Source organism: Mastomys coucha, unplaced genomic scaffold (genome assembly GCF_008632895.1).
Source record: "Mastomys coucha isolate ucsf_1 unplaced genomic scaffold, UCSF_Mcou_1 pScaffold15, whole genome shotgun sequence".
NCBI lineage: Eukaryota > Metazoa > Chordata > Mammalia > Rodentia > Muridae > Mastomys > Mastomys coucha.
The window spans coordinates 16,402,169-16,413,911 of record NW_022196897.1 but is presented as its reverse complement, the minus strand read 5'-3'; the positions used below and the strand labels follow the sequence as shown (position 1 = coordinate 16,413,911).

The following is an 11,743-nucleotide window of genomic DNA, read 5'->3' as shown; positions in this document are numbered from 1 at the left end:
GGCAGGTCCTTTTTTAGAAGGACCTGAACTGTCTCCCTATTGCTCCACTCACTGCCAGCACACCATCCTGCCACTGGCTAGGATCATTGCATCTGGCCCAACCTGGGGCACTCAAGTCAACCACTACTGCACAGACACACTTCTGAGAGGTGGCGTGTCTCTCTCTCTCTCTCTCTCTCTCTCTCTCTCTCTCTCTCTCTCTCTCTCTGTGTGTGTGTGTGTGTGTGTGTGTCTCTCTGTGTCTCTCTGTGTGTCTGTCTTTCTCTGTTTCTGACTCTCTCTCTCTCTCTCTCTCTCTCTCTCTCTCACACACACACACACACACACACACACACACACACCTAAGCTGGCTTTCTGACTCCTCCCAGAAACCAAGAATCTTAGATGCCCCAGTGATCTGTGTAGTCTCCCTGGCTCCTCTCTTCAGTTTCCTTACCCAGTATAGTAGGGGGTCCATCAGCTTAGACTTAAAGGGCTGCTAGGATCCCAGCTTGGGCCTGCAACTACAGACCACCTACTTCCCCCTACCTGAAATCTTGCACAGAGGAGAAGCAGGAGGCCATACTGTCACCACTGCCAAGCAAGCAGAGCTGCTCCTGTGTGCCCTGGACTGATGCAGGCAGGATAGGAGGGGACATACACTGCACAGAGATTAGACAGCCTCGTCTCAACAGAACAACTTCCAGTGGGAGAGCCCCTGCACTTCAGTTTGCAGGGACAGTGGGCAGATGAGTACCTGACTCCAGGCCTCTGGTTGAGCTGGACACCAAATAGCAGTGCTGATTGGCCTTGTGAAGACCTGGAACATGGGGCCACCAGTCCCATGCCCATCTAGGATGGCAGTGAGGAGAGGTGACGGGAGGAGAGAGGGATCTCAGAAACCTTCTGACCTAAGTTAGAAAACTTCTGGAAGCACTTGGCATCCACCACTGTCTGTAGTTGAACAGACCTTCTGACTGACAGCCATCAATCCTTAGGGGAAGGTGCTGTGGCCCATCTTACCTATGGGAAGATTGACGCCTCAGGTCTTAGCCAAGATCTAGATTGTCACTCCAGCTTAGCAGATGTGGGCAGAAGTGGCTCAGATAGCTGAAGGAGGGTGTGCCAGGGTCTGGGAGGAAAGGGAATCAGCCCCTCCAGCACTTGGCAGAGGACCTGCTAGCACCGTGGACCCACTTAGTCAGCCACTCTGGATTCAGGCTAGCCATGCAGAAGCCCATCTGACCCTGCCCTGTCTCACCTACAGTTGGGTGCTGTGTACACAGAAGGTGGTTTCGTGGAGGGCGTCAACAAGAAGCTCAGTCTCTTGGGTGGTGACTCTGTTGACATCTTCAAGGGCATCCCCTTTGCCACTGCCAAGACCCTGGAGAATCCTCAGCGTCACCCTGGCTGGCAAGGTGGGTACTGGTGCTGGGTGCTGGGTACTGGGCTGACCCTGGCTGGCTCCTTTTACACTTTGCCCTTCTCTCACTGTAGGGACGCTGAAGGCTACAGACTTCAAGAAACGATGCCTACAGGCCACCATCACCCAGGACAACACTTATGGGCAAGAAGACTGCCTCTACCTCAATATCTGGGTCCCCCAGGGCAGGAAGCAAGGTCTGGATCCCAGAGGATTCCGCCCCACCCCTACCCCAGAGCTCCAAACCCTGGTCTGGGTTCTGTTTGGTGCTGCTAAGCTTCTTTTTTTTTTCTTTTTTTTTGGTTTTTCGAGACAGGGTTTCTCTGTAGCCCTAGCTGTCCTGGAACTCACTCTGTAGACCAGGCTGGCCTCGAACTCAGAAATCCGCCTGCCTCTGCCTCCCAAGTGCTGGGATTAAAGGCGTGCGCCACCACCGCCCGGCGCTGCTGCTAAGCTTAACAGCCCTGAAATTAGCATTGAGGCGAGAAGGGGTTGCCCACTGCTGATCCTCAGAGCCCTGACTGAGCACCTGCTCCAACAGGGTTACTGAGCTGGCTGGGGAGAGGACCTGTTGGTATCTGAAGTCCCCGTCTGTCCTTTTCAGTGTCCCACAATCTGCCTGTGATGGTCTGGATCTATGGAGGTGCCTTCCTCATGGGGTCTGGCCACGGGGCCAATTTTCTCAAAAACTACCTGTATGACGGGGAGGAGATCGCCACTCGGGGCAACGTCATTGTGGTCACCTTCAACTACCGTGTTGGACCCTTGGGTTTCCTTAGCACCGGGGATGCTAACCTTCCAGGTATATTGGAGCCTCTGACTATAAAAGTGGGAACAGTGAATGCGCAGGACCCTGTGGACTCTGAGCCCCGCAGATAGATGCACTTCAGAAACTTCTAGCCTGACAGCTGAGGGTAGGCCCAGAACCTTCTTCACAGAGTTGGGGTACTGAAGCTAAACTGTGGGACATGGGAGCCTGAGGCAGCCACCGGGAAATGAGAGAGGCCAAGAGACAGACAGAATGGCAGACTCAAGCTGAGTCCTGGAGACCAACAGGAAAGCCAAGGTAGAGTGAGGTAGACTTAGATGCCAAAGGAAAGACAGACTGCTGGAGGAAACATGCAAGATGGAGTCAGTCAGGCAGAGCCACTGGTGGCTGTACCTCCCAGGCCTCCCCCCCTACTTTCTGGCCCCTCCCCCTCCCGCTACTCCCCTTTAAGCTCAGCCTCCTGAAGATCCACCACTTGCCCTCCTGGGGACTGGTTGCTTCCTGCTCACACTGAGTCTGTGTCACTAATCTCTAGGTCACTAATCTCTAACCTCCTCTAGCTTTAGTTGAGGGCCCTCCTGATGAAGTCTCTCCCCTTACCCTCAGGAAACTTTGGTCTTCGAGATCAGCACATGGCTATCGCCTGGGTGAAGAGGAACATTGCAGCTTTTGGGGGGGACCCTGATAACATCACCATCTTTGGGGAATCTGCTGGAGGTGCCAGTGTCTCTCTGCAGGTCCGGGGCCCTCTGGCATGGAGGGTCTGACCCCAAGATTAAGGGAGGGAGCCAATGGGGCCTGGGATAATGGTCAGAGCAGGGTGTGACTGGGAGCCCTGGGCCCAGGTACAGCCTGTTGACAGAATTTCTGGGTGTTGCAGACCCTCTCCCCATACAACAAGGGCCTCATCCGGCGAGCCATCAGTCAGAGTGGCATGGCACTGAGCCCCTGGGCTATCCAGAAGAACCCACTTTTCTGGGCCAAAATGGTGAGCAGGGCAGGAGTGGGCAGGGTGGGGACCTTTACCATTCCCATGCTGTCCTGGTCCTCTGTGCTGCCGTGGACCTTCTGTTTGCCCTTAGTCATTCCAAACCTCACTGCTGGCCTTCTCTAACCTCCTGCCTTTCCCTAGATTGCTAAGAAGGTGGGATGCCCCACAGAGGATACTGGGAGGATGGCTGGGTGTCTGAAGATCACAGATCCCCGGGCCTTGACACTGGCCTACAAGTTGCCCTTGACAAGGCAGGAGTGTGAGTAGTGTTCCTGGGTGGGAGGCATGTAGGGTAGAAGAGGAGGGCCCTTGGAGGGCAAGGCTGAGCTCCTGGAGAAGACAGAAAGGTGCCACACTGGGCCTGTCTCTACCACTAGCAGGCCCCAGCAGTAAGGAGATGTCTTCCAGTTCTTTCAGGGACTTTGAAGAAGCCATACATGGCCAGGTGCATACCTTTAATCCCAGCACTCAGGAGGTAGAAGCAGGCAGATCTCTGTGGGTTCAAAGAGGTACCTAGTGAGACTGTCTTTAAAAAAAAAAAAAAAAGAAAGAAAGAAAGAAAGAAATGAAGGAAGGAGGGAGGGGAAAAAAGGGAGAGGAAGGGAGGGAGGGAGGGAGGGAAGCCAAACATGAGTCCCAGACAGCAGAAACCCATACAGTTTCAGGGAGATGTATAGACCCAGACACAGGGCCACTATGCTGGATGGTGACTTTTTTTTTTTCTTTTTTCTTTTTGGTTTTTCGAGACAGGGTTTCTCTGTGTAGCCCTGGCTGTCCTGGAACTCACTCTGTAGACCAGGCTGGCCTTGAACTCAGAAATCCGCCTGCCTCTGCCTCCCAAGTGCTGGGATTAAAGGTGTGCGCCACCACTGCCCAGCTGGATGGTGAGTCTTAAGCTTTCTTGTAAATGTGGCAATCATTTGTAAATTTCCAAATACCTCCTGTGGCATTTGGTCCTTCCAGCTGGAGCTGCCACCAGGAAACATGAAGAACCAGCCCGCTAGCCTAGGACATTGGACTTTTTCTTTGCTTACCCTTCCAAAGCAAATCTAGCAGTCTGAGCATTTGCACCTTCTCTCTCCCTTCTTTCTTTCCATGCCATAGATCAAACCCACAGCCTGTGTATGATAGGCAGATGTTCTACCTCTGAGCACCTTTGCCACTCAAACAGACTATTTTATTTGGAGAGCCACTGAAGAAAGTCTGGCTGTGCTGGGCCCAAGGAAAGCCTGCTGAGGTAGAGCACAGACCGGTTGGCAAGCCTGGAGGGCAGGCAGGCCTCACCCAGGGCAGCTAGCAGGCCACCTTATCCTTGGTGTAGGTGTAACAAGGAAAGAGGGAGTGGACAGGGTGCTCAAGCAAAACAGACAGCAGTGGACTCTTCACATGGTCATGAGAATGCTTTTCATGGGAATGCTTTTGCCTGGCATACCCAGAAGGGTACCAGTGACATCTGGCAGGTTATGCTAAGGATACTGCTCAGCATCCCACATACAGGACAGTCACCCTTATCACTAGCTGATTTTGGCCAAAGGTCCCTGGGGCTGGGGTTGAGGAGCCTGGGTCTGGTCTGAAAAGGAAAGAGATCAAGTCTAGTACAAAAGGCCAAGAGGAGGAAGAGGCAGGCGCTTGAAGGTGTAAGAAGCTGTCGCCTCTCCCACCCAGACCCCATTGTGCACTACCTGGCCTTCATCCCTGTCATCGATGGCGACTTCATTCCGGATGATCCCATCAACCTGTACAACAACACTGCTGACATTGACTACTTAGCGGGTATTAACAACATGGATGGCCACCTATTTTCTACCGTTGATGTGCCCGCTGTTGACAAGACCAAACAGAATATCACAGAGTGAGTGTGGGGGGTAGAGAGTAGGGGGGAACAGGATGAGAGGGAAAGAGGTGAGTGCTGTGTTGGGGAGAGCGCAGGCAGACATGCTCCTGTGGACACCAGGGCAGTGCAGCATGTTTCATCGTCCCTATGCAGGGAGGACCTCTACAGGCTAGTCAGTGGATACACTGTCGCCAAGGGCCTGAAGGGAGCCCAAGCCACCTTTGACATCTACACTGAGTCCTGGGCCCAGGACCCGTCCCAGGAGAACATGAAGAAGACAGTGGTGGCCTTTGAGACTGACATACTCTTCCTGATCCCCACGGAGATGGCGCTGGCTCAGCACAGAGCCCATGCCAAGTGAGGTTCTGGGAAGCGGTTGGCTGGGGAGGCTTGTGAGAGGACTGCCTAGTCCTCTTGGCACACTAAACAATGAACATAGCTCTGGGCTTCCCATCAGTCAAGGTTAAAAGTGTAATGAAAGCATATGCCTGTCTTATCATGTAAGAAATATGAGTTTAGGTGGAAAACAAATAACCCTTGACCCTGGAGTATGGAAAGGAGGTTTCTGAATATTGTAGGATGGAGACACAAACATTGAATGTGGGCTACAGTGTTTCTTTCCCTTATTATCAAGAACTCCAGTTCAGAGCTGGGCATGGTGGCACACACTTTTTTTTTCTTCAAAGATTTATTTATTTTATTTATATGAGTACACTGTAGCTATCAGACACACCAGAAGAGGACGTCAGATCCCATTACAGATGGTTGTGAACCACCATGTGGTTGCTGGGAATTGAACTCAGGACCACTGGAAGAGCAGTCAGTGCTCTTAACCTCTGAGCCATTTCTCCAGCCCAAGTGGCACACACTTTTAATCCCAGCACTCAGAGAGCAGATTTCTGTGAGTTCAAGGTCAGCCAAGGCTACATAAAGAGACCTTGTCTTATACAAACAAACAAACCCTAGTTTTTTGATGAGTCTTGGGGGTTCCCCCCCACAGGCCCTGCTGTGTTCCTTCTGGCTTCTCTCCAGAGCCTACCTCCCAAGGGAGCTCCCTACCCACCCAGTTGCCTCTGCTTCCCTCAGGAGCGCCAAGACCTACTCTTACCTGTTTTCCCACCCTTCTCGGATGCCTATCTACCCAAAATGGATGGGGGCAGACCATGCTGATGATCTCCAGTACGTCTTTGGAAAGCCTTTCGCCACCCCACTGGGCTACCGGGCCCAAGACAGGGCTGTCTCCAAGGCCATGATCGCCTACTGGACCAACTTTGCCAGGAGTGGGTAAGATGTGTGTGTGGTGGGCTCCTCTGTCACTTTGGCCCTGTAGGTCTGTTCTCTCATGTGGGCAAACTTCTTATCCTCAAGCCTTGGTAGCTAGTTTGCACACAAGCAGAAGAGCTGATGACCCAGCCCCAGGGCCAAGCGCGTGCTCGTCATGACAGCCTTGAAAGGTTGGCTCAGATGTCCAAGCTGTCTGCGCAGAGCTGTCTGGGAGCCTCTAGTCTCTTTGCAGGCCCCTGCTCAGTCTCTTCTCACTCTGCAGGGACCCCAACATGGGCAACTCACCTGTGCCCACACATTGGTACCCCTATACCTTGGAGAATGGTAACTACCTGGACATCACTAAGAAGATAACCAGCACTTCCATGAAGGAGCACCTGAGGGAAAAGTTCCTAAAGTTCTGGGCTGTGACATTCGAGGTGCTGCCCACAGTGACTGGTGACCAGGACACCCTCACTCCCCCTGAGGATGACTCAGAGGCTGCCCCTGTCCCACCTACAGATGACTCTCAGACAGCACCGGTGCCCCCAACAGATGACTCTCAGGGTGCCCCTGTCCCCTCAATGGGTGACTCTGTGGAGGCTCAGATGCCTGCCGCCATTGGCTTCTAAAGTCTTATAAGCTAGGGCTGGAGAGATGGGTCAGGAATTAAGAGCACTCACTGTTCTTCTGAAGATCTTGTGTTCAATTCCCAGCACCTACATGGCTGCTCACAACTGTCTGATTCTGTCTACTGGTGTGCAGATGTACATGCAGACAAAGTACCCATAAACATAAAATACATACATAAATAAAGTCTTATAAGCCTTGGTCCCAGGGTCTCCTCTTATTAGCTCTCCTTCAATAAAGCCTCAGTCCTCACCATCTGCTATTTGGTCTATGCTCCTGAAACAGTCTGGAGGAAGGAGGGACTCCCCGTCAATGGTGACAGGCACTTGGACCATCTCCCCCAATCCCCAGGCTGCAGAAATCAAAGGACTAACTTTGGGGGTAGTCAGTAGTAGTGTAGTGGGGAAGGAGGGGGAGGCTCTTTCAGGCAAGAAGCAGCACCCTGAGATCCTGGAAGCTCCCATCTATCAGGGGCATCCTCCAGCCCTGGCCAACCATGTGTGGCAGAGAGGCAGGGCCATCTGAGGCACAGGCAGCTATAGGAAGCTGGAATCTGCTTCACAGGCCACAAGGATGCTAATGGGAAGAGGCACCCTACAACTTTAAGCACTGCAAGATGCCTTTCCCGGGCATGGTGCAGCAGGGGATGGAACCCTGACAAGGTTTTCTGGAGCGTCATGGCCTTAGGAAAGGGGTTGGCCAGTGTCCATGTCTGCAGGTAATCTTCCTCCTTAGACTTTTACAAAGGACTCTGAAATCTACTTGTCTCTAAACTGTGACAAAATTTGCCACAGATGTGGGACGGCTTTCTCTTGGTCAGGAAACCATCCTTGTGAGAGGCTTTTGTTGGGAACCTACACTGTTTTGTTTGTCCACACTGGTCTCAAACGCTGGCTCAAGAGCTCCTCTGCCACCAGCTTTCTGAGAAGCTGGGCCTAAGAACTACAGCTTAGAATAATTACTTACATTAATCAAGATAATTTTAAGCTAGAGTTTTGCTATCTATCTCAGGCTAGCCTCCAACTCATCATCTTCTGGCCTTGGCCTCCCACGCACTGCCACCTCAGGGATGCAATGTTGTATTCAGCCTGCAAGTATCAAATTCTTTTTTTGGGGGGGGGGGAGGATTTATTCAGCTTACACATCCACATTGCTGTTCATCACCAAAGGAAGTCAGGACTGGAACTCAGGCAGGTCAGGAAGCAGGAGCTGATGCAGAGGCCTTGGAGGAATGTTCCTTACTAGCTTGCTGAGTATCAAATTCTTAGAACTGTGCTAAACAGGTCAGCATGGTGGCTGAGCAGGTAAGGGTACCTTGTGGAAGCCTGACATTTCAAGTTCGAGCCCCAGAATCCACATAAAGGTGGAAAGAGAACTGACTTCACAAAGTTGTCCTCTGACCTCCATGTGTACACACCCCCCAGACAATGAGAAATGCTAATTAACAAGCTGTGACGGCACACATGTCTTAGGCTAATTGGACCATTTTCAGGAGAATTACACATTGTAGCACCAATGCCACTACCTGTTTCTAAAATGTTTCCACCACCCAGACAGAAGCTGGACGTCTGAACACCAAACTCCCACCTCCCTTCCCTAGCCCCTTATGACCTGCTGTTACAGCACCTGACTGTCCCAGATGCTTTTTTTTTTTAAAAAAGATTTATTTATTATTTATTTTATGTATATGAGTACACTGTAGCTGTACAGGTGGATATGAGTACACTGTAGCTGTACAGGTGGTTGTACAATCATGTGGTTGCTGGGAATTGAATTCAGGGCCTCTGCTCACTCTGGCCCAAAGATTTATTATTATATGTGAGTACACTGTAGCTGTCTTCAGACACACCAGAAGAGGGCATCAGATCTCATTATGGATGGTTGTGAGCCTCCATATGGTTGCTGGGATTTGAGCTCAGGACCTTAGAAAGAGCAGTTGGTGCTCTTAACCGCTGAGCCATCTCATCAGCCCCCCAGATGCTTCTTGTGTAGGTGATAGAAGAAGCATCCGAAGCCTGTCCATGGTCTGTGGCCCTGCTCCTGGCTCAGCACACCCCTGGTCTCTTGCTGGTCTGAGGATGCTGAGTCCTCCTTTTGACTGATGCACACTTGGTAGTGATGTTCCCTGGTCCTCTACATTTTCTTGTTGATCTAACTAAAGGCTTGTCGATTTGTTCATCTTTTCAAAAGGCCTGATTCTCTATTCCATTTCTCTCTGGTATGTGCTTCCCCCCATTTTTGTGTGTGTGGTGTGTGCATATGCATGTGTGGGTGCATATGCATATGCGTGTAGAGGCCAAAGGTTGATGTCGGTCTGGGGCATCAAACCTAGGGCCCTTCCCCATGGTACACAGGAAATGTCTCCAGCACCCAGATCCTGCTTGTTTCTAAAGACTGATTTATTTTTATGTGTATGAGGTTTTACCTACATGTGTTCAAGTGCTACATGTGTGCCTGGAGGCCAGAACAGAGCATCAGATTTTCTAGAAAACACATGTGGTGGTGAGCCATCATGTGGAATCCAATTCGTGTCCTCTACAAGACCAACAATCAAGCGCTCCTTCCAGACCCTCTTTCTAAAAATCACACACATTTACTTATTTACAAACATGTAGTATACATGACGATCACATTTACAGGAATTGGATTTTCCCCACCATGTTGGTCCCAGGGAGCAGGCTTGGGTTATTGGGCTTAGTAATGAGTGCTTTTATCTGCTGAGCCATCTTGCTGGCTTACAACCTATTTCTTTCTTTTTAAATATTTTTAAGTTCTATCTCATCCACCTACCTATCACCTATCTGTCTGTCTGTCCATCTTCCTACCTACCTTCCATCCATCCACTATCTATCTATCTATCTATCTATCTATCTATCTATCTATCTATCTATCTATCTATCTATCGTATGAGTCTTGGCTGAAATGTGTTCCAGTGCCTGGAGTTCCAGGAGTCAGAAGAGAATCAGTGCCCCTGGAGCCAGAATTACAGGTAGTTGTGAGCTGCCTGATATGGGTGCTAGGAACCAAACCCAGGTCCTCTCCAAAAAGCCTGCCTCTAGGCTCTGCCTTCCACACTTCACTGATACCTCCTCATGTGTATGCTCTTAGCTGTAGAGCCATCTCTCCAGCCTCAACCCCACTCCCCAATCTCCTATCTCTATAGAGACTGAGTCCTGGAGCCATTGTCTGACATCAGCCATTGAGAGGCCATTCTCTTCATGAGAACACCCCAGGAGTGCTGAGAAGCTGTAGCACATCACTCGTTGAACTTGTCTGCTGTACATGAGGTGGCTGTGTGCTCCTTCAGCATGCCTGAGAAGGGTTATGCCTGCATGAAATCAACTGAGAATCCTTACAAAAGAGTCAGAAAGCCCTGCTAGTAAGGAAGGAAATAAAAAGAATAAAACCACAGTGACCAGGCCGTAGTAGAAACAGGATTTTAATATAATATTCAAGTCTAGCATTTTCTATTTACAACAAATAAATATTGCCCCACCCCAATCAGTAAACTTTTTACGTTTTATACAAATGTTCAGTTGTCTTCCTCCTCCCCACAAACCTCCCATTGTGTGTAGTCTTGTACAACCCGGGATGCAGTGGTGGTGAATGGCACTTTCAGTGGTATGGGATTCAATACCAACCGGGCAGTCCATGAGAGGGCTTCTCTCTCTGATCCAAAGGAGGGCTTGTGCTCCTGGTGGGCAAGACTCCCTGACTCTGTAGCCCCTGAAGGTGGAATCTTTGGTGCAGCCTGAGAAAGGCTAGAGTGTGGGAGGAAAGGCTAGGACCTCCACGAAGGTCCCAGGCCAGTGCCTGTGGGCACAAGGAGAGAATGCAGTCGGCAGCCCTGCTGGGTGTGTGGGTGTCCTGGAGCATCCAGGAGCATGGGTGGCAGTGATCTGCACCTGGGGAGGTGTCAGGAAAGTGTGGTGGATAGTGTCCAGGGCAGGTAAGGTCCCATGCCCAGTTGGCAGCACTCCTTGGCAAAAGTCAGCTAGTCCTCTGGTTCCAGAGAGCAGAAGGCACCTAAGGCGGCAAGTGGTCCCCGGAGGCCAGGTCAGCCTGTCAGGTGGCAGGTGTCAATCCCGGCAGCAGGAGAGGTTCAGGGTCAAAGTGGAGTCTGGGTATAGCCTGGGCTGGCAGGTGGGCAGAGGTACCTGTGTGACCTGGGCCACTCTAGTCTGTAAGTGCTTAGTCTCCAACCAGCCAGCCAGCCAGCCCCTGGGGGACGTCCTTAGTCCTTAGAAGATGCCTTTGGCGATCCTGAGTCCCTTCTGCTTCATACGGGGGAGGGTGGAGCTGGCCCCAGGCTTGACTTTGGCCCCCTTAGTGAAGGTCCGCTTCTTGAGGATAAAGTCATAGTTGGCAGTAGAGTTCATGGCATAGAACACATTGGCGTTTTCTGGAATCTTCAGCTCTGGTGGGAGAGGGACAGGAAGTGGTGTTTATGTGGCTGGGATGCCCCCACCTCTTGAGAGCCTCCTCTCAGCCAGGCCACATCAGGGTCCTAAGAGTTCTCCAATCCAGCTTCAACAAGGACCTCTCCTCTGACCCCATTAGAGGGCGATGAGAGCCTAGGGAAGTCTCCCCACACCACCTTCACAGCCTTCTCTGCTGGCTGGGACTTCCAGCCAGCGCAGGCTTCCTGGAATCCACACTGCCTTCCTTGACGCTCTACTGCTACTCACAAAGGCTCCAAGGAACTTTCCCCTGGGTTCCATTTCCACTAGTTACCTCTGGCCTAGAATCTGTCCATCATTACCAAGCTGGACTTGCTGTTCCTGCTGATTCTGACTCTAGTTCCTGAGCCTCTGTAGGCCTGCTTTCTGGAAGGAAGTCCCCCCACTCCTGCCC

General features: G+C 51.3%; 2 protein-coding genes across 12 annotated transcripts in view; one reads left to right on the top strand and one right to left on the bottom strand.

The window, feature by feature from the left end:
• The window catches only part of Cel (carboxyl ester lipase), a 9,884-nt gene extending 2,913 nt beyond the window's left edge, over nt 1-6,971 (top strand). Inside the window, exons 2-11 of the mRNA XM_031369533.1 lie at nt 1,247-1,397; nt 1,477-1,599; nt 2,007-2,204; nt 2,778-2,908; nt 3,052-3,159; nt 3,304-3,421; nt 4,828-5,014; nt 5,150-5,353; nt 6,083-6,280; nt 6,543-6,971. Of these exons, the coding sequence (XP_031225393.1) occupies nt 1,247-1,397; nt 1,477-1,599; nt 2,007-2,204; nt 2,778-2,908; nt 3,052-3,159; nt 3,304-3,421; nt 4,828-5,014; nt 5,150-5,353; nt 6,083-6,280; nt 6,543-6,891 (1,767 nt within the window). The 3' untranslated portion in view covers nt 6,892-6,971. The remainder of the gene's footprint in view (nt 1-1,246; nt 1,398-1,476; nt 1,600-2,006; nt 2,205-2,777; nt 2,909-3,051; nt 3,160-3,303; nt 3,422-4,827; nt 5,015-5,149; nt 5,354-6,082; nt 6,281-6,542) is intronic.
• A 3,341-nt stretch (nt 6,972-10,312) lies between these two features.
• The window catches only part of Ralgds (ral guanine nucleotide dissociation stimulator), a 39,454-nt gene continuing 38,023 nt past the window's right edge, over nt 10,313-11,743 (bottom strand). For all 11 annotated transcript variants that reach the window (XM_031369531.1, XM_031369532.1, XM_031369530.1 and 8 more), the window contains exon 18: nt 10,313-11,306. In XM_031369531.1, coding sequence (XP_031225391.1) covers nt 11,131-11,306 — 176 coding nt within the window. In that variant the 3' untranslated portion in view covers nt 10,313-11,130. The remainder of the gene's footprint in view (nt 11,307-11,743) is intronic.